Source organism: Eschrichtius robustus, chromosome 16 (genome assembly GCF_028021215.1).
Source record: "Eschrichtius robustus isolate mEscRob2 chromosome 16, mEscRob2.pri, whole genome shotgun sequence".
In the NCBI taxonomy this organism is placed as follows: Eukaryota; Metazoa; Chordata; class Mammalia; order Artiodactyla; family Eschrichtiidae; genus Eschrichtius; species Eschrichtius robustus.
In genome coordinates, this window is record NC_090839.1 from 28,979,379 (window position 1) to 28,999,356 (window position 19,978).

Sequence of the window (19,978 nt, forward strand, 5' to 3'; positions counted from 1 at the left end):
GCAGCTTCAGGTTTCCCATGTGTCCTATGGATCAGTCTCCACCTGGCCTCCCTCCACAGGGAATTTGTGAGGATCAGATGAGGTTGGGGATATGCCAAACCTTCAAAGGGGCAGTCTTAGTCACCTGTCTCCTCCAGGCTGACCCAGAGTCAGGAGGACCAGGGCAGTACCTGCCCTGGGCCCAGCTGCCTGAAGTCAGGTAGAGGCAGGAGGGCTGCTTCTAGCTCCTGTCCTGTCACTACTTGCTGAGCCATCCTGGGCTATTCCCTTCCCCTTCCTGGACCATGCCTGTCCTTTTACAATGGTTCATTTAAAATATAGATTATATAGATTATTTTTGTTTTTTATTGATATATAGCCACATACTATAAAATCCACCCTTTTAAAATGTACAATACAAAGGGTTTTAGTATATTCACAAAGTTGTGTATCTGTCACCACTACCTAATTCTAAAACATTTTCATCAGTCCCATTAACAGTCATTCCCTATTCCTCCTTCCCCCAGCCCTTGGCAACCGCTAATCTGCTTTCTGTCTCTATGGATTTGCCTATTCTGGCCACTTCATATAAATGGAATCACAATATGTGGCCTTTTGTGTCTGGCTTCTTTCATTTAGCGTAATATTGTCAAGGTTCATCCATGTTGTAGCGTGTATTGGTACTTTATTCCTTTTTATGTCTAAATGACATTCCATCGTATGTATAGGCCACATTTTGTTTGTCCATTCATCCGTTGATGGACATTTGGGTCATTTCCTCCTTTGGGCTGCTGTGAACAGCGCTGCTATGGACATTCCTGTACAAGTTTTTGTTTGAACACCTATTTTCTATTCTTTGGGGTGTATACCCACTAGTGGAATTGCTAGATCATTTGGTAATTCAATGTTTTACTTTTTGAGGAACTGCCAGACTGTTTTCCACAGCGGCTGTACCATTTTACATTCCCACCAGCAATACACAAGGGTTTCAATTTCTCTGCATCCTCGCCTGTACTTGTTATTGTCTGTCTTTTTGATTATAGCCATCCTAGTGGATGTGAAATAGTATCTCATTGTGGAAAATATATATTACATAGATTTTTAACCTGCAAAACCCTTTTAAAAATGTCAGCTTACTTCAGACCTTCCATATGTAGAACAGGTACAAGAGGAGTCTCTCGAGGTGAAATGGGGAAGGAGGCCTGAGCCCACCCCCTCATAGTCCCAGAGGCAAGTTCTCTAGGTGGTTTGAAGACCACTGGCTCTTGGTGCCCTCCAGGCTCCGGAATCTGAGTCGAACCACCAGAGACTACCTGCATAGCAGACGCCTCAGCCCTCACGGCCATCCTGGTTGCCGTGGGAGCCCTCACAGCATTTGGCCAAGCTGTGGGTCTGCCCTGCGCTGTACTGGGGTTGCCACAGTGAGAAGGAGTCCAGTGGCTCCATCTATGGTTCCAGCTCTGAGGACAGCTTGTGTAGGAAACAGGAAGCAAACTGGAGAAATGCCACCACTGCCTCCCTTCCCGAGTCTAGGAAGAAAGGCCCTGGTTTTGCTGATAGTGCAGAGAAGCATAGTGGCTGATGAGGTCGTGAAGCCAATGGAAGGTTTACCAAACTCCTCAGCCATGAGTATCCCTCATAGCACTAATCCTCTGAGGTCCAGAGAGGGCGGCCGGAACACTCCCAGGCCCGTCTCCCGCTTCCCTCTGCATTAGCATTCTAGGAGCACCAGGCGCTCTGCTGTTTGACGGGTGGAATGTTCTGCATTCTAGTGTCGCCTTGGCAGAGAGAAGATTCCTCCCAAGTTCTGTTCTATTGGTTGCATTGCTCTGCTTTCCACAATTGTGAGAGGCTTGAGTCATCAGACACAGATTGTTCTGTTCCTTTGGATTTTAGGATAGCTTTCTTCTCTTATTGATGGCTAATTCTTTGGGAAAAAAAAGATAATTTATAGTGCATACAGGGACTTTCACTTAGCTAGAATATTAGATTAACCTAAGTGCCTGGTTTCTCCCCTATGACTTGCTGATTGAGCAAAATGCCATAGTATTTCTTTGAAGAATGCAGCTTCCTAGTTTTACAGATGTAGAAACTGAAATCCAGGAGTCCTAGTAATTGAAAGGGAAGAAAGCATCAATTAGAACTCTATTTCATTTACAGCCCTAGAATCAGAGAATGTTGGATCCAGAAGTGTCTTTGAGACCATCTAATCCAACCCCTTGGTCTATCAGATGTGCCTGTTTAACTCATTGCGTTTCTAACGGTTGCGTGTTGATTGTGTTTATTTTTATGAAATTCCGCAGAGGGGGGTCTTCCCTGAGTTTCAACCTAAGGCATGGCATGCTAAGTGGTCAAGAGAGTAAGTGACGGGTGAAGTCCCAGGAGGAAAGTCCTGTAGGGCAGAGCCTTACAGAAAGTGTGATGTGTGCATGAGGGCAGGGCAGGGCAGGGCAGGGCAGGGCAGGTGCTGTTGGCTGGGCAAACAGCCTTTGCAAAGATATGGGAGCAACGAACAGGGCTTTCCTCTGGGGTCAGCAAGCAGCTGAGAGCAGGTTGGAAAGGGTATAGACAAGAGGGCCTTGAATGCCAGGATCAAGAGTTTTGCCCTAATTTTTACTTAATCCGGGGCCTCTGATGAATTTTGAGAAGGCTCCAGGCCCTTTTCTCCACTGCTCCTGCTGCTGCCCTGGCCCAGGCCCTTCTAATTTCTTGATAACCTCCTAACTGGTCTCCTGCCTCTATTCTTGCCCCTTTCCAGCTACAGTCCACAAAGGCCCCCTACGCAGGGGCTTTCTAAAACGCAAGTCTGATTGTGTCCGTCCCCCTTTTAAGGCCCTTCCATGGCTCCCTGCTGCTCACAGGACAAGATCCTGGCTTTTGTGGCTCTGTGTGGCCTGGCCCCACCTTCCTCTACAGCCTCAGGCCCGCTGTGCCTCTGCCTCCACTAGGCCCCCTAGTTTCCTGAGCAGCCATGCTGATGAATTACTCACAGCCTTTGCCCACACTTCTCCATCCCTCCCATTCACTTCCTCTGCCTGGTGACCTCTTATTCACCCTTTAAGACCCAGTGTAAATATCCTTTTGGAGACGCTTTCCCTGACCCTCCTGAAGCCACTACTATGCCTTGAATGTTTCTGTCTTGAAGCTCACGTTGCATTGCAATTATCTATTGCCAAAATCCTGGCAGTTCCCATTTTCGAGTGTTTATTGTGTGGTGGGCACTGGGCTAAGCCCTGTGCATGCGTGATCCTGTGTTATTCTCACAGTAACCACATGAGGTGCATTCTGTTACAGCCCCACTTACAGATGAGGAAGCTAAGGCTCAGAGAAGTGGTGTGACTCGCCCACCGCATGCAGCTGGAGGGTGACAGAGCTGGGATTTGAGCCCAGATATCTTTGACTGTTTCTGACTCCTTCCATCTCCTGTTCCCTGGATCCTGCTCTATCTCCTGAACCCCCACTGTTGGGCGTGTGAGGCACTAATCAAAGGGGTAGATGCAGCAGGGTGGCCATGGTGTGGGCAGGATAGGGAAATGGGGCTGGGCTTAACCTGGGGTGGAGGTGATAAGCAACTGTCAGCCCAGCTCCCCACGGCTAGGGGTTTCCTTTCCACCTTCCATTCCAAGCGGCTACCTGGGGACAGGCCTGCGGGACTCCAGGCCGAGCAGGTGGCATGGAGGCAAACGCCATGGCAATCTGCCTCCTCTCTGGGGCCCAGAGGGGAGGGAGGACCTGAGAGAGCCCAGGGTGCTCACTGACACTTCTGGGCTAGATCCTGGGGAGGAAACTCCCTTTGGGCCTGGGTGTCTTCTGCCCTCCCAGAGGGACCCCAGCCTGCAAGGTCCCGTCCCAGCAGGGGAAATGCCACTTCCACCTCTGTCCCAGATGAATGGCTGGCTTTGGCCTCCCAGGAGACTGTCGGCTCCATCCAGGTACAAATGCCATCCCCTTCCCACCCCCACCCCCCTGGCCAGAGAGGAAGGAAGAGGGAGCAAGAGAGGAGGGAGGCGTGGGGTTGCCAAGCAAGGTAGGAGCAGGGACAGCGACAACAAAACCCTCATTGTACCGAGGCCACACGCAGCTCCAAGGCAAGGCAGGCATCGTGCCTGCCTCCCAGGACCTGGGCCTGGAGCTCCACCCGGACTTTCTGAGCTCCTTAGCAATGCTCACCAGAGCTGGCTTGGAAGAGCGAGGCCCTGCCTCAGCTCTGAGTCCTGCCTCTGCTGAGAAGTCCTCCTGAAAGCGCAGCATCCTCCCAAAAGCCAGAAGTGGTGATGGGAGGATGGCCGGTGAAGCCAGGCTGACTGGGGCTAGAAGCCAGGGTCTGTTGGACGGGCAGCTGTGTGACCTTGGACCCAAATGTGATAAAAATTCCTGCCTTGAAGGATTTTTATTTGAAGAAATGGGCCAAGGCACATAAAAGCACTCAGCATGGTCGCCTGGCCGCAGAAGTGTTCAATCAGTGACAGGTGATCCTTGAAGCCCTCGTCCACCCACGAGCGAGGACTGTCGGCCCCTCCCAAGCTGCTCCTAGTTGAGGCCCTCCTGCGCCCAGGAGGTGGTGAGCCATTGGTGGCCTTCCTGGCAAGTGTGGAGGAGCACTGTTGTCCCCTCAGCCCCTGTCTCACTGTTCCTTCTCCGGAGGCCGGCCCTGCAGGTCCAGGAGGCCCTGCCTGGGCGGTTGGGGCATGATGGGTGGGATGCATCGCCAAGCTGGGACGAGCAGCTCAGGTGACAGGTGGGGTGTCGGCGGCTCCTGTGCCTGGCACCTGACACCTCTGGGCAGACAATGCTGGCAATGTCCGAGCCCTCCAGGGAACACGCCACGTCTGTGTCACAGCCAGGAAACAGGCCACCTGAGTAGCACCGTTGTCCACTCAGGACGCAGCCCCGCCGCTGGCCGGGATGACCGGGATCCCCAGAGGCCCTGACGTGGGAAGGGGGGGTGCCCTGGGCAGGGGCTCTGGGGTTTGAGACCCAGCCCCTCAGCATCTGGTGTTGGCCTGGTTCAGGTGTTGGCCCTGCCACACTGGGGCTGGGACTTGGGCAGTCCATTCCCTCTCGGGTTCCTCATCTGTAAAGGGACTAATCTCAGCACTTCCTCATAGGGTTGTTGGGAGGAGTCGATGGCATAATGTACGTAATGTGGTTGGCACGGGGTCTGGTGTGGAGCAGGGCTTGGTGACCGCTTTTCTCCCAGCATGGGGGAAGGTCCAGCGCACGGTGTCCTTGGCTGAGTCTCCTGTAACCCAGGCTACTGTCCTTAGTTCCTGCTCTGAGCATGGAAGGAGGGGACTAGGGTCTCTGGAGCTGGCACAGAACTAGCGTGTTGGCTGCAAAGAGCCCAGGCCTCTCCACCTCGGACTCCAGGAGCTCTGGGCTAATGCCCAGTGCAGGCCTCCTTCCACAGCAGCCAACACCAGCCCAGCATGGGGCCTCTCCCCTCCTTAAACTTCTGTAGGGCTGGCTGCCCTTGGAGCCCAAACCTCTACCCAGGAAAGGGGCCTTGGGATTCCTGGGCAGGAGGCCAGGTCTGAGTCTCTCTACTGATTTGTCAAGAGGGCCAAGGATGGATCTCTGCAGGCATGGTCACTTCCTACTGGGTCCAGCCTACAGAGACACCCCCTGGGAGCAGGGAGGAGTCTTCATCTCCCATCTGTCTCCTTCCTCATTTGCTTTGAGCCTGTGCCCTGAGTTCCTGGTGCACCCCAAAATGAGCATTTGCACGGATGGGTGCGGGCATGCCTGTGTGCAGCATGTGGGCAGTGGGGGCGGGGGGGCGGGGCAGGTGAGGGCTGCATGTCCTGCCTTGTGGGCAGGCCCCCTGAGCATGTTCACTGAGCCATGTGTGGCATGCCTTGGAATGGAGGGGACGTGGTACCTTTTCATAGTCGCGTGTATCCATATGTCTTTCTACACGTGTGTGGTGTGTTGGTCTGTCTTGTCTCCCCTGTAGACGGGAAGCCCTGAGCCACGCGCCAGCAGGCACTCTGGGAAGGTGACATCGAGACTAGCCCAGCCTAATCTGGGGTTCCTGGTCCTGCTCCAGGAGTCCTCCAGTCTGCAGCCCCCGCCGAGGGAGGATTGACCAGCGCGGGGGTGGGGTCCGAGAGTCAGGGGTCCGGGGACCTGGCTTATAGCGTAGAGGACTCAGTGCTGGGCCGAGCCGATTAGGAGGCCCTGCCCCAGTGTCAGTGACCTTGGGCGAGGCCTTTGTTCTCTCTGGGGCACATTCACTCATCTGGAGGACACGGGGTTGGACTGATGATTTCTGCCCGCCCTGAGGCTCTGATGATCATGATTTTAAGTCGGGTGGTGGGGTGAGAGCCTGCTAAATTTGTTGGTGGAGGCAGCTGTGGCCAGAGCCTGGCCTGCGAGCCCCCCGCTCGGTCCTGGGTGTCCTGCTGAAGGGTGAGAGGAGAAGCCATGCCGGGCAGCGGCCCCAGCGAGAGGATGACGTGGCCGGGCCCGGCCACCCCCGCGGCCCCCCCAACCCACCCTCTCTCCTCAGCCCCGGGGACACCGCTCATCCCGCCCCTCACCCGGACCCACAGCCTCATGGCCATGTCCCTGCCAGGCAGTAGACGGGCCTCTGCTGGATCCCGCAGGTGAGTCTCCCCAGTGCCCAGAGCCTTGGCCTCTGAAGGTGGGGGCAGGGAGGGTCTCTGTCTCCAGTCCACCACCGGCTTGTTTTTGAGCAAGTCATTGCCCCAGTTTTCCCATCTTTAAAATGGGCTTGCTGACACTGGCCTCAGGAACTGTTTATGGGCTCAAATGACACAGTGGGTATAAAAGTTCTCTGAAGACTTAAACCATTGAATCCCTACCGTCACCAGTATTGTTGTTCGATCTTCACAGGTACTGCAGGGACGACATGCAGCCTTCCACCCAGGCTCCCCTGGCCTCCCCGTGTGCCCCTCCTCCTGTCCCTCCTCCTGCCTGCCCCATTCCTCTCCACCTGTGTTTCAGTCTATGCAGGGACCTTTCCCTCTGGGCTTGGGGGACCCCGGAAGTTGAGGACCCTTGGTAAGGGTAGCTGGGACCCCACCCTTGGCCTGCAGCCCTGCTCAGCCTTCTGGGGAGTCCCGAGGACCGGCCTCCTTCTGGTTTTCCACCTTGATTTGCACTGTCTGTTCTGTCACCCCTGTCTGTGCATCCCCCCGCCACGCTTCTCTCCCCGGCGGTGACCCTGAAGTGGGGGCCCTTTGGGCCGCAGCGGCCTGGCGGTGTTCGCCCAGTGTCCGCAGCTGCCCACCAGCCAGAACGAGCACCTGCCTCTTCTTCCTGCCTCCAGGCGCACCTCTCCCCCCGTGAGTGTGCGGGATGCCCACGGCACCTCTTCCCTCAGCAGCAGCAGTAACTCGGGCTCCTGCAAGGGAAGTGACAGCAGCCCCACGCCCAGGTAACCAGCCACTCCCTCCCACCCGGCCTGGCCAAGCTGGCTGGGGCCCTGAGTGCCCTGGGGGTCGAGGGAGGTGGGCGTTCTAACCATCCCCAACTCTAGCACACTTCCCGGCTGTGTGACCTTGAGCAGGTCACTTCTCTCTGAGCCTCAGTTCCCATCTGTAAGATGGGTACGATCATACCCAGCTGCACGTAACCAGAGTCAGTAGCTGAGACAAACTGGGGATGATGCTTTCAGAACAAGGGGCCAGAGGCGGGAAGCTCCCCGAAGTGTCAGGGACCCCATCTCCACCATCCTTGGTGTACAGCTGGCTCCTACACCTCCAGGCATCAGGTCAGCATCCAGGAAGGAAGAAGGTAGAAAGGCCAAAGCCCCTGAACCCCCAGAGACTCGTGTTTTTGAGACAGGACACATTCCCCAGGAAATTCTGTCTATACTGTGCTGGCTGGTGCCAGGTATGACTGGCTACAGGGAGAGTTAGAGGTTCCCAGTGTAGGGCCACCCAAGCAAACTGGGAGTTCTGTTGGAGAAAAGGCAAGAATGGATATTGGGAGGCAACTCATGGCGTCCGCCAGCCTGCTCTTCTAGGTGGTACACTGTGAGGGTGGCAGAGTGGAGTTGGTTTAGAAAGTGAAGTGTGTTACAAGTGCAGCATGTGCTTTGGGCTCTCAGCAAAGAGGAAAGGCAGGATCGGGCTGGGGAGGCGGGTAAGGCGAGCAGTGGGTCCTCAGAGACCAGGACGTGCAGGCTGTGATGGCGGCGCCCATCCTGCTTCCCTGCGTTGAAATACAAGGAGCGCGAGGGGGGAGCACGGGCTTAGGATGTGATTCAGTCTGGGTCTCCGCTCCCTCATCTGTAAAGTGGAACTTACAACCTGGAGCCTTCAGGGAGTTGATATCTGCACACACCACACACTGCTGCTGGCCCGTAACGCATAACCGCTCTCATTAGGACTTTGGTTCAACTTGAGAATCGTAGGCAAGAGAAGGCCAGGAGACTCTGGCCTGCAGCTCCCATGGCCAGAGCTCCTCCTGGGAAGGCTTGTCTTGAGTGAGTGTCATTTGTGTGACCAGATCACACCGAGGCAGCAGTTCTGAGTTTTCCACCATGACACGCATGATGGGTGACACACATATGCTGGACCCATGCCCTAGCATCCTGTCTGTAACTGCACCCAGAATGGGGGTGGTGGTGGTGTGTGAGTGAGATTGATGATGCATTAATTTACCTTTTGAAAAGTGTATAATTGGCAACTTTAATACTTTTTTATTGGTAGCAGATTTTTGCCACACATGTCATAACTGCAACCCATGGGGGCATTCCCAACCCTGAGGCTGAGAGCTGCTTCCATGCAAGGGTCTCCTTGCCACCATCAGAGTTGCTGGTGAGCAGTGCCTTGGCTCTGGCCTCACTATAAGTAGCCAGGTGTTCCAAGGCGTGAATAGCTGAGGGACATGAATTGTAGTATACTTCTCTTCTCAGGTACGTATAGTATATATGTAAATATATACTATATTAAAAAATATTTTTTCCCACAAAGAGCTAGTGACTAAAACTATATGAGTGTTAAATGTTATATTGAGAAGGAAAACTCGTGAAAGCAAGTGGAAAAAAGTTAAAATAGTTACTTCCTTTGTAATCCCCAGCTCTTACTAGTTTAAGTAATCCTGGTTCCTCCACCCCGGCAGAGGGAAAAGGCCTCTTTTTCTCGCCACAGCTCTGGGTCCCTCTCGCCAAAGCCTTTGCAGGGCACCAGGATGTCTACTGGCCTAACACGTGGGGCTCAGGGCCCTTGCTGGCTTCCCCTCTTTTGGAAGGAGATTTCTTAGAGCCCATCAGAGGGGACCCCGAGGTCCCATCCGACACCACGCCTCTGCCCCTTGCCACACAGAATACAGGCCAGTGTGTGACTTGACTTGAGTTAAACTTAGAGGCCGGGAGCTGAGTGAGCAGAAGAGAATCGTTTCTCTTTTCTTCCACTTCTGTCCACACTTTCTCTTCAACAGTTTACGATTTACAAATACTTTTTCCTCAGTTAACATTAGACAGCTTCCCCAAAACTTTTAAAACTGCCTCCAACTTGGCTCCTTTGGCAAATGGGCCCCACCAGGGCCTGTCTTTTCTACACCCATAAAATGTGATTGCCTCTTGCTAGACCTGGGACTCCCCGTCCCCTAAAGGAACAGAGTTGGATGGCAGCAAGGCCTCTGCCAAATTGTGTGAGAACACGCCCAGGTGTTTAAGCCAAAATCCAAGGAGGTTTCTTCCCAAACAGAACAGCCGGCAGGAAGCTGTGAGTTGAGGTGGCCCGGCCGTGGTCTGCTGGTGGCATTGGGGTGTTCCCCTTCCCTGGGTGAAAGCCTCGGCCCTCCCTCCTCCACCGGGTGGGAACTCCTCCTCCTCGGCCCTGGTGGGACCACACACACACACACGCACACACGTCTGCGCCACCCTGTGCTAGGGTGTTTGTGGCTGCCGGGAGCGGTACACGTCCAGCCTGCTGCCACTGCAGGGTACAGCTGTGAACAGGGTGATGCCCAGAGACAGCCAGTGTTCACATGTGTGCTCACGTGTGCCCCCAGAGCGTGCACATGCAGATGGAAAGGGTCTGCCTGCGTTTGTGTGAACGTGTTCATGAGCTGGCGTCCTAGAGCAGTTGACCCTGGACCAACAAGGGGGTTGGGGTACTGACCCCTCATGCAGTTGAAAATCTGCATATAACTTTTTACTCCCGCAAAACGTAACTGCTAATATCCTACTGTTGACCAGAAGCCTTCCTGATTACGTAATTAGTTGATTGACATGTATTTGGTGTGTTGTATGTATTATAAACTATACAGTAAGCCCCCTATATACAAACGAGTTCTGTTCCAAGAGAGCATTCGTAAGTCCAATTTGTTCGTAAGTCCCACAAAGTTAGCCTAGGTACCCAACTAACACAATTGGCTATATAGTACTGTATTGTAATAGGTTTGTAATACTTTTCACACAAATAATACATAAAAAACAAACACAAAAAATAAAGAAAACGTTTTTAATCTTACAGTACAGTACCTTGAAAAGTACACCAGCCAGGTGAACTAACTTATGTGATTGGACATGGGAACGCACGTTCATCTTTGAAAGTTTGCAACTTGAAGATTCATATGTAGGGGACTTACTGTATTCTTACAATAAAGTAAACTAGAGAAAAGAAAATGCTAAGGAAATTATAAGGAAGAGAAAATACATTTACAGCAATATACTGTATTTATTGATACTGTACGTTTACATTGTTTTTAAATTGAATCATCTGTCAGTACATCAATACTGTCTTATATGATACAAAACACTGTAGCTGTTACATGTATTACTAAGACTAGACATCAAAAATGAAAAGATCATGTGAAAAAGAAATTCGTATTTATTTACAGGTATAGTGTGCATGCATTGATAACAGAGAAGCTAGCAATGGTTGCCTAGCTTATCTAATGAATGAATCATTATAAAATTTTTATGGCCTACAGTATTACAGTCATATTCAAAATATGGTATTAGAAACATTGTTACATTTTTCTAAAAACCACTTACCTGTGATGATAGGCTGATAGGCAGCTTCTCCAATTAGGAGAGAAAGGCATACTGTAGGGTAATGTGATTCTTTGAAAGCAAAGTTGTAGAACACTAAGAAAACGAACGCATTATTAATTTTATATCAACTATCACCCACCTTATGCCAGTGGAAGGACAGGCTGCCACTTCAGTGCCAGTCTTGCACACAGTGTTCTACACGATGAATGCTGAGGCGGTGGTGGTGACGACAACACAGAAACGGCTCACACGGTTGCGGCCGCACAGTTACTAGATTTTCACATGAAGTCACTCACACACACACACAGCAGATAAACCCTTGCCCACCGTGCAGGCCCCAGGATAATTACACGGAGGGGGAGACCTCTCCCACCCTCAGCCTTGGTCTCTGGGTTGGGAGGGTGGACACCTGACCTCTGGACTGTGGCGCCGGGACTGGGTTGGCGGAGGTGGCGTCACCCCGGGCGGCGCCAGGCTGGTGCACGCGCTCTGTGACGTGTCTCCCCAGCCCGATCTAGAGGAGCCCTGAGCTCCCCACCCTGATGGCTGCGCTCGTCACTGGAAAGAGTCTTAATAAAACCCACCTCCCAAAAAAAAAAAAAAAAACCCACCTCCCAAAGGGGCTGGCTGTTCTCGTGCCCACAGGGGCCCCGTGGGGGAGGCCTGGCCTGCAGCGCTCCAGTGGCCAGGGGACCAGGATGGGTAGGCGGGGCCCCTGGCTCCTGGAGGCATAGCGCCTTGCCAGGCCCCTTCCTCCCTCCCTGCTGACAAGCGTCCCCGGCAGGCGCGCCATGAAGTACACGCTGTGCAGTGACAACCATGGCATCAAGCCCCCCACCCCGGAGCAGTACCTGACCCCCCTGCAGCAGAAGGAGGTGTGCATCCGGCATCTGAAGGCCCGGCTGAAGGACACGCAGGACCGGCTCCAGGACCGGTAAGCGGGTGGCCAGGGCCCTGCAGTGTCTCTGGGAGGAAGGCGTGGCTGGGGGCTCCTCTGTCAGCAAAAGCTCACCTGTCCCTGCCCTCCCCTCAGCTGCTCCTTGAAGCATCAGGTAGCTGCTTGGGGCCAGGCTGGGAGCAGTTTCCCCTGTGGGGGTCTGTCAGGCCTCCCACCCAAGGCAGTGCTCTCCCAGTTGTAGCCTGGCAGCCCCTTTTGGCCACTTCTCATGCCCTGGCTCCTTTCTACCAGGGGAGGAGCAGCACAGGGCACTCTTCCTGGCTGACCTGTCTCTGTGGGGGAGAAACAACCCCTTAGCCCTCCTTTGCTTCCTCCCAGGGGGTCACCAGGGGCTCGTGACCCACCAGTTTAGGCCCCAGAAGCCGTCCTCCTCATCCACTTATAGATGATGTAAGATCGTGAGAAACCTTCCTCTAAGCTCCCAGCCAGCACAGGGGTCTCCCAGGAGCCCCCGTGGGCCTGTCTGAGCTCATTCCCCAGACCTGATCCTCCCGGCCTCCCCGTTTCCAGGCTGGCAGCTTCATCTTTATGATCGAAGCTTCAGGGCTGCCCTCTGATCTCTTCATCACCTACCCGTCTTCTCCAGACTGTGTCAATTCGGATACGCAGCCGACTGTGAGCTGGACAGGGTGCCGTGCAGGGCGCTGGAGGGCAGGCGGGGAGGCCACCGCTACCACGCCTTCCTTCATCTTTTCTTTCTTTCTTTCTTTTTAATATAACTGCTTTATTGAGATATAATTCACATACCGTACAATTCACCTATCTAAAGTAGACAATTCAGTGATTTTTAGTATATTCACAGAATGGTGCAACCATCAACAGTATCTAATTCTAGAACGGTTCCATCACTCCAGAAAGAAACCCTGTTCCCAGTAGCAATCACGCGCCATCTCTCCCCAGCCACCCCGTCCCTGGCAACCACTAATCTTTCTGCCCCTGTGGATTTGTCTAATTATAGTCCATGTAAATTGGAGCATACAGTGAGCATGACCGTGTCTTTCTTGACCAGAGCTCTGCCAGGTAGCTGATCCAGTTTGTATCTGTTGTGCTTTTGAACTTGGGGAGGGTAGAGGTGGCATTCTGTGGACCTCCTTGTCTGTAGTGCTAGGATTTCTGTTTATATTTCCCACTGTCTTCTCACTGATGCCCTGGGTCTGCTTGGCCATTTACACTGATGTCCTCAGGAAGCAGACAGCCCATCTCCCTGCTTCCTTTCTAGGGCCGCCCTGTGGCTCAGAGCAGACAGTCTGCCCTGTGTGGTTTGGGCAGGATGCCCTGTAGTGGACATGCCTGCACCTCAGCTCCCCGGCCTCTCCGCCTGATACTCTTGCAGTACCTGTGGCCGTTCTTTACTTGCTGTATTGTCACCCTCCTCACAGGCTCTGAACATTCAGTCTGATACCTCTCATTCCTGCAGTAGCCTACTTCCTCCTCAAAGAAGGAGCTCTGCTTTTACACTCTGTGCTTTCATATATTGTGTCTCCACTTCTAAGATACCCTTCCTCTCATCTTGCTTCCTTGGAAAACTCATCCTATAAGACCCAGTTCAAATGTAACATCCTGCAGCCCCCTGAGACCTAAACAGGGCTGGGAAGCCATAGCTCTGGGGTCCTGCTGGCTCCCAGGAGGAGTGGGGCCCAGCTGAGCTGAGCATGCCCAGTCCCTCCTTTCAAACTCACTCTTCCTCCCAGGGCTCAGAGTCAGTGAGGAGGGTTATCCTAGACTGAGCCCCCCACCCTGAGGCAGGAGGAATGAACATTATCCCCACACCTGTGGGGACGTCCGTTATTGTGGCTCTTGAGCAGCTCCAGGTCCCTGCTGCCATCCCACCTCCATCACCAAGCTGTATCCTGTTGGGCAGCCCTTCCCCTCCTTCCCCTTCCAGTGGATGCCATTGCTGACCTTGTGGCCACTGCAGCCCCGCAGGCCCAGTCCCTTGAGTGTTTTGTGGAGTGAGATTCCTGGGCCCATTTCCTGAATTTCTAATTTGACTTTGAAAAGCGCATGGTGCTTGATCTGGGTTGGTCACTCTGCTAGACTCATAAAATCCAAAGTGATGGTCGTGCCATTTTGGATTTTATGTACGTGAATGTAGGGTTCGGGCTGAGTGGCTGCGTGTGGGCCGGATCACTAAGACGTTTGCTGAAGGAGGAACACCCAGGGTGGGAGTTCAGTCCCATGAATGAGTCTCCTCCTTTCTCACTGCTTTTGGTCCGTCCTGTTCAGTCTCACCCTGGCTTTACCTCTGGACTTGATGACATCATTTTCTACTTCACCTCCCTCCCCTGCACCCCCCGGATTCATCTATGCCTCAGGGATTTTAAAAGCCTGAGAGTTTCTGGACAGGAGTCTTCTGACCGTCTAGTTTGCCTGCTCTTGCCTCTTCTTTCGGGAATAGCTCTGTGCCTTTTTTGTCAATCTTCTGGGTCTTCCCTCTCTACGGTAGATACAGAGAGGAAACATCTAGCATGGATAGAAGACAGCCACTCTGTTCTCATCATTCTCCTCTGATTCATCCACCTCTTCTCATCCCTCCACTTGAGGGAAGATGTAAAATTATCAGCTACATTCAAGGCAGTAATTTCTCTCATAGAAACAAAGCGGCTCATCACCCTCTCCCCGGCGTCTCTGGCCAAACAGCCCTCCACTGAAAATTTCCACCACTGGCTTTTGTAGGAGGCCACATCCCCTTCTGCAGAGTAGAGATTTTAGGTTTAGTTTTTGTTGTTTTATGTTAAGATTTTTAAATGGATGTATCAAGTTTTTATAGCATCTTTAAACTGAGAATCTTTATCGTCTACTCTCTTCTCTGGGTAGTGGATGTAAATGTGGACAGTCGTCTGCATTTTGGCTCTAGAGGGTGGGAATGAGGTGGTGGCTCATTCTTGTCCCTGAAGAGGAGGCCTCTCGTGTCCTGACCCCTGGCCCCTCTCCCGTCCCCACTGCTTCCCCGATGGAATGAAGAGGGTGAGGAAGGAGCTCTGAGTCGTTCCTTTGTTTTCAGCTCTGAGGGGCAGCAGCACAGGCCCTGTGTCCTTGGGGACACCCCCTCCTTGTCTGTCCTTGGTGGCGGTGACAGGCCAGGCGGTGAGCATGTGTGTCTCATCTGCTCACAGGGACACGGAGATCGATGACCTGAAGATGCAGCTGTCGCGCATGCAGGAGGACTGGATCGAGGAGGAGTGCCACCGCGTGGAGGCCCAGCTGGCCCTGAAGGAGGCCCGCAAGGAGATCAAGCAGCTCAAGCAGGTCATCGACACCGTCAAGAACAGCCTGATTGACAAGGACAAGGGGCTGCAGAAGTACTTCGTGGACATCAACATCCAGAACAAGAAGCTGGAGACGCTGCTGCACAGCATGGAGGTGGCCCAGAACGGCTTCGCCAAGGAGGACGGCGCCGCTGAGTCGGCCGGCGGGTCCCCCGCCCGCTCCCTTACCCGTAGCTCCACCTACACAAAGCTGAGCGACCCCGCTGTCTGCGGCGACCGCCTGCCCGGTGACCAGCCCGGCGCCTCTGTGGAGGACGGGGCTGACAGTGGCTTCGTGGCGACCGACGACACTCTGAGCCGGACGGACGCACTGGAGGCCAGCAGCCTGCTGTCTTCGGGGGTGGACTGCGGCCCCGAGGAGGGCTCCTCGCTGCACGGCTCCTTCAGCCTGGGCCCCCGCTTCCCCGCCAGCAACACCTACGAGAAGCTGCTGTGCGGCACGGAGGCCGGCGTGCAGGCCAGCTGCATGCAGGAGCGCGCCATCCAGACGGACTTCGTGCAGTACCAGCCGGACCTGGACACCATCCTGGAGAAAGTGACCAAGGCCCAGGTCTGCGGGACGGTCCCCAAGCCAGGGGACAGGTGCCCGGATTCGGATCCCCACCCCCTGGGGTCCAGAGACCCCAACTCTGCAGTGGTGGTGATGGTGGGTGACGAGCTCGAGGCCCCGGAGCCCATCACCCGGGGGCCCACCCCACACCACCCTGGTGCCAACCCAAACCCCAGCCCGTCGGTGAGCGTGGCGTGCCCCGTGGAGGAGGAGGAGGAGGAGGAGGCGGCCGCAGCCGAGAAGGAGCCCAAGAGCTACTGGAGCCGCCACTACATCGTGGATCTGCTGGCGGTGGTGGTGCCGGCCGTGCCCACGGTGGCCTGGCTCTGCCGCTCCCAGCGGCGCCAGGGCCAGCCCATTTACAACATCAGCTCCCTGCTGCGGGGCTGCTGCACCGTGGCCTTGCACTCCATCCGCCGGATCAGCTGCCGCTCGCTGAGCCAGCAGGGCCCAAGCGCCAGCACGGCAGGCGGCAGCTCCCAGCTCTGAGCGGGCCCCATCCCGGCCCGGGCTCCGGCGGCCTGACTACCGATTGTAGGGGTGCCATCCTCCCTCTCGCACGTTCCCGTGGGGCATCATCTTATTTATTTAGCTTTGGGTTTGGAGGTGGTGTTTTCAGAATGGCAACAGTGACAGGGGCTGGGAGTGGGGGTTGGGGGAAGGTGTCCCAAAACTTCAACAGGAGAGAAGGGAAGAGAGGCCAAGGGCAGGGAGGCACAGGGATGGGACCCACTGCAGAGAAGGAAGGTGGTGAGGCCCCCAACCTGGCCCCCCTGCCCACCTGGCCTCTCACACAGGGCAGCCCCTGCTCAGGAAGTCTCTGGTGTGCTGATCTGGGGAGGCCGGGCTTGACTTGTCTGCCAAGCCTCCCCGTCCCCCACCCCCATGTCCTGTCCAGTTCCCTGCTCACCCCAAGCCTTCTCTCCCAAGCCACCCCTTGCCCTCAGCCCGGGCTTCTGGGCCGGTATTATCTCCTCAGATGGAGGCAGCTGTGACCCAAAGTACAGGCACCTGACCGGGACTCCGAGCAGGTCTGGAACCGCTTGGCCTGGGCTGAGCTCCACCCCCTTCAGGCTGCTCCCCGCTTTGGGATTCGGGAGCACAGTCAAGGCCATGGGCTGGAGGAAAGATGGTGATGGGCAGAGGGCAGTGTGGGTTCTGTGTCTGTCTGTTCATCCCAGAGCTTCCCCACATCTGTTTTCCTCCTGGCGCTTCTGAGTGTGTCAGGTAATTTTGTGAGAGCCGGACAGGCGAGTGCCGGGGTGTGAATGCTAGCCTGAGCCCAGCTCCTGTCTGGAGACGCTGCCAGCAGGAAAGGAGGAGGCGGGGGCTGGCAGCTTAAGGGGGCACCTCCAGCCTTCTGAGACAGGGCCCTGCAGCCTGGGAGGCAGGGCTGGACTCAGCAACGGCCAGCTGACTGCTCCAGGTTTGACTGCCCTGGAGCTTGCCCTCGTTTTTCCGGGGACCTTAGGACCAACTTCTGCTTTGCACTGTGTTCACTTTGGGGCTTGGTTCTCACGCATCCCAGGGTCTCCTGTGAGGTGGCTGCTTGCTTTCTAGGATGAGGATTCCTAAATCTTACACCTTTCTGCCTCTGAGGGGAACTCCAGCAGGATGACTGGCAAGATGAGGTTTTGAAGCCATGATGTTCGTCCAGGCCTAAGCAGGGTGCCCTGGGATGTTTCCCAGGTAGGGGGTGGAGTGGGGCTCCCAGCCCAAGCCCAGTCAGCCTGGGAAGGTTCACTGGCCCCCCTCCTTCCCCGGGACCACATCTAGGTCCCCTGCAAAGCTGCTGACATTTTATTAGCATTATTATTTTACAGAGTAAGCCCATTCCTCTTCCTCTGCAGGGCTTATACCTATCTCGTCATCCCACCCGCTCTTCAGAGTTAGGCCCTACATTGGGGGTGGGGCGGTGTTGGTGGGACCCTGTGTCTCACTCACCGCTCCGGCCTAGGGGCCACTCTGGTTCTGCCAAGGTTGCTTGCCAACCCCCGCTGCTCCGACGGCTGTTGCCTGACTCGTGGGCTCTGCCCTTCCTCTCTGTGCCCCCTGCTTGAGGGGGGATGCCTGCATGCACTGGGGGTGGGCAGCCGGCCCAGCCATCGGGGGGAGAGCCCCTCTGCCACGCGCTTTGTGCCTCCAAAGCTCCCCTTCCTCGCTCTGGACCTCAGACCTGCCATCCTTTGTGGAGCACCCCTCCACCCCAGTCGAACCAAACCCAAACTCTGGGGGCCGGGCTGGGCTGCCCCACAGGACCTGGGGGTCGTGACGTGGAGGGGCAGTGGACAAACCCAATCCAAAGCCAAGCCAGGACTGGCTGCGGACCCCACCTCCCGTGCCGCGTACTCACGGAGCTGCGTGGTGTCTCCTTAGAAATAGTCAAAAGCTTTGCCGAGAAAATAAATGTATGACTATTATATTTGACAACATAAAATCTATATATTTTTCACCACTGGAATCTAGTCGAGCTGCGTAGCCCCTCTGCTCCGGTCTGCGTCTTGGTGTTTGTGGCCTTCCTACTGTGTCTTGTGTTTTGATGGACGTGGTCAGGGCCAGGGCTGTGGTCCGTTCTGTCCCTGCTGCTGGAGGAGCCCCTCGTGAAGAGCGTGGACCAAGGACTGTGGACCAGGTGAGCGGAGCTGGCGCCGCCCTCTGCTCCTGCTGTGGCTCGAGACCTGCCTGTCTGGTCAGAGGGGCTCCAGCCGACAGTGTTGGAGGGGGCGTCTCTTTTGGGGGGTCTGGTGGGACCTTGACGGGCTTTGCCTCTTGTCGGTGGAGGAGGCAGCTCACTGGCCCAGGCCTGGGACAGACGCTGGGACCATGTCGGCCAGGGCCCGGCTCGTGCGTGTGTGCGTGTGTGTGCTCGGTATCCTGCATCTATGCAAAAGGGGCAGCGCTGCCTGGGCAGCTCCCAACGGTGGAGGCGGAGGGAGGCGCAGCGGCCCACGGGCTCAGGCACCAAGCCCTGACTGCAGGACACAAGATGCGGGGCCAGGACGCAAGGCCGGGGCCCGGGGGCCTCCCGCTGAGTGCTCATCCTCCAAGGCTCCCCTTTTCCTTCCTGCTTAATACCACCTCCTGCTGGGCTGTGACCTTTCCCTCTCGCCCTCCGCTTCTGCACAGAAATCTTTGGGGTCTCCCCTCTCCCCAGCCTCTGGCCAGAGCTGATTAGATCCTAAGGGACCGTGTTCTCAGGAACCACCTCCTGGAACTGCTGGTCCCTTGGAGTCCCACTGACAGAAGTGGCTTCTCCTAAGTTACAGGGTCCAGGCCAGAGCTGCTTTGCTGCCCCTGTGGTCCAGGCTCAAAGCAGAAATCAGAGTCCGGGGCCGGGACTCTGCTCAGAGAGCTGGCCTCAAATGGAGTTTAGCCCAAATATCTCCCAAGGGGATAACTTAGCTTTTCACTGAATACCCTTCCCAGTCGCCACTAGCACAGGGGTATCTGGCAGCACCTTGGGGGGTGGGGTGGGGGCAGATGACAAGGTTCTGGGGTAAAGGCCTACAGAGGGGCGCCTGCCCAGGGAACTCATGACCCCCTCTGACCTAGGAATCAGGGCACACACGTCACAGAGCACTGCTACATTCAGCCATGCCCTTGACAGAGAATTCGGGGGATACAGGAAGGGGGGAGGTGGGGAGAGGGTCTTCACTTTTGTCTTCTTTGTCCTTTTGATCAGACAGAGTTGTACCTACAGCAGACAGCTCTGAATTAAAGCATGAAAACACAACAAGACCCTTGGCCTGTTTTCTTTATATTGTGTCTTTTGGGGGTGGGGGCGAGGGGGATGAAGGGGGCTCACACTTGTCCCCACCTGCATGGGAGTCATAACACGCATCCTGGAAAAAGCTGAGCGGACAGAGATCTTTCCTGAGGTTGAGGGAACCAGAGAGCTGTGTGCTGGCTCAGCTCTGCCGTGCTTCTGACTCCCCTTCAGGGGGTCACTTGGTGCACCCCACGCCCCCCGTCAGACCCGCGGGGCCCTGTAAGTGCACGTGTTCCATCCTCTCCAGCACCCTTGAAGTGGTTCTCACACCCGTTCTGCAGATGCGGAAGCCAGCTGCAGTTGCTGAGCAGGGGGTGCGCGAAAGCCAGGGCCCCCTTCCAGAGCCCCACACCGTCCCCTTCTAGTCATCCATGCCCCAGACAGGCGGCATGTGATGGTGGCAAAGCACAGTCACTGCGCTCAGAGGCAATACGTAGCAAAGGCCTTGGTCTCATCACTGCTTAAAAGAAAACCAGCT

The 19,978-nt window shown here is 55.3% G+C and overlaps 1 protein-coding gene across 2 annotated transcripts in view; it reads left to right on the top strand.

Annotated features, from left to right (window-relative positions):
- The window catches only part of SNPH (syntaphilin), a 41,416-nt gene extending 22,044 nt beyond the window's left edge, over nucleotides 1-19,372 (top strand). The window contains exons 3-6 of one of the 2 annotated variants that reach the window (XM_068524678.1): nucleotides 6,491-6,587; nucleotides 7,274-7,381; nucleotides 11,739-11,888; nucleotides 15,029-19,372. In XM_068524678.1, coding sequence (XP_068380779.1) covers nucleotides 6,538-6,587; nucleotides 7,274-7,381; nucleotides 11,739-11,888; nucleotides 15,029-16,220 — 1,500 coding nt within the window. In that variant the 5' untranslated portion in view covers nucleotides 6,491-6,537 and the 3' untranslated portion in view covers nucleotides 16,221-19,372. Of the gene's footprint in view, nucleotides 1-6,327; nucleotides 6,588-7,273; nucleotides 7,382-11,738; nucleotides 11,889-15,028 lie in introns of those variants that run through there. The other variant, XM_068524677.1, reaches the window with a different exon arrangement.
- The last annotated feature ends 606 nt before the right edge of the window (nucleotides 19,373-19,978 follow it).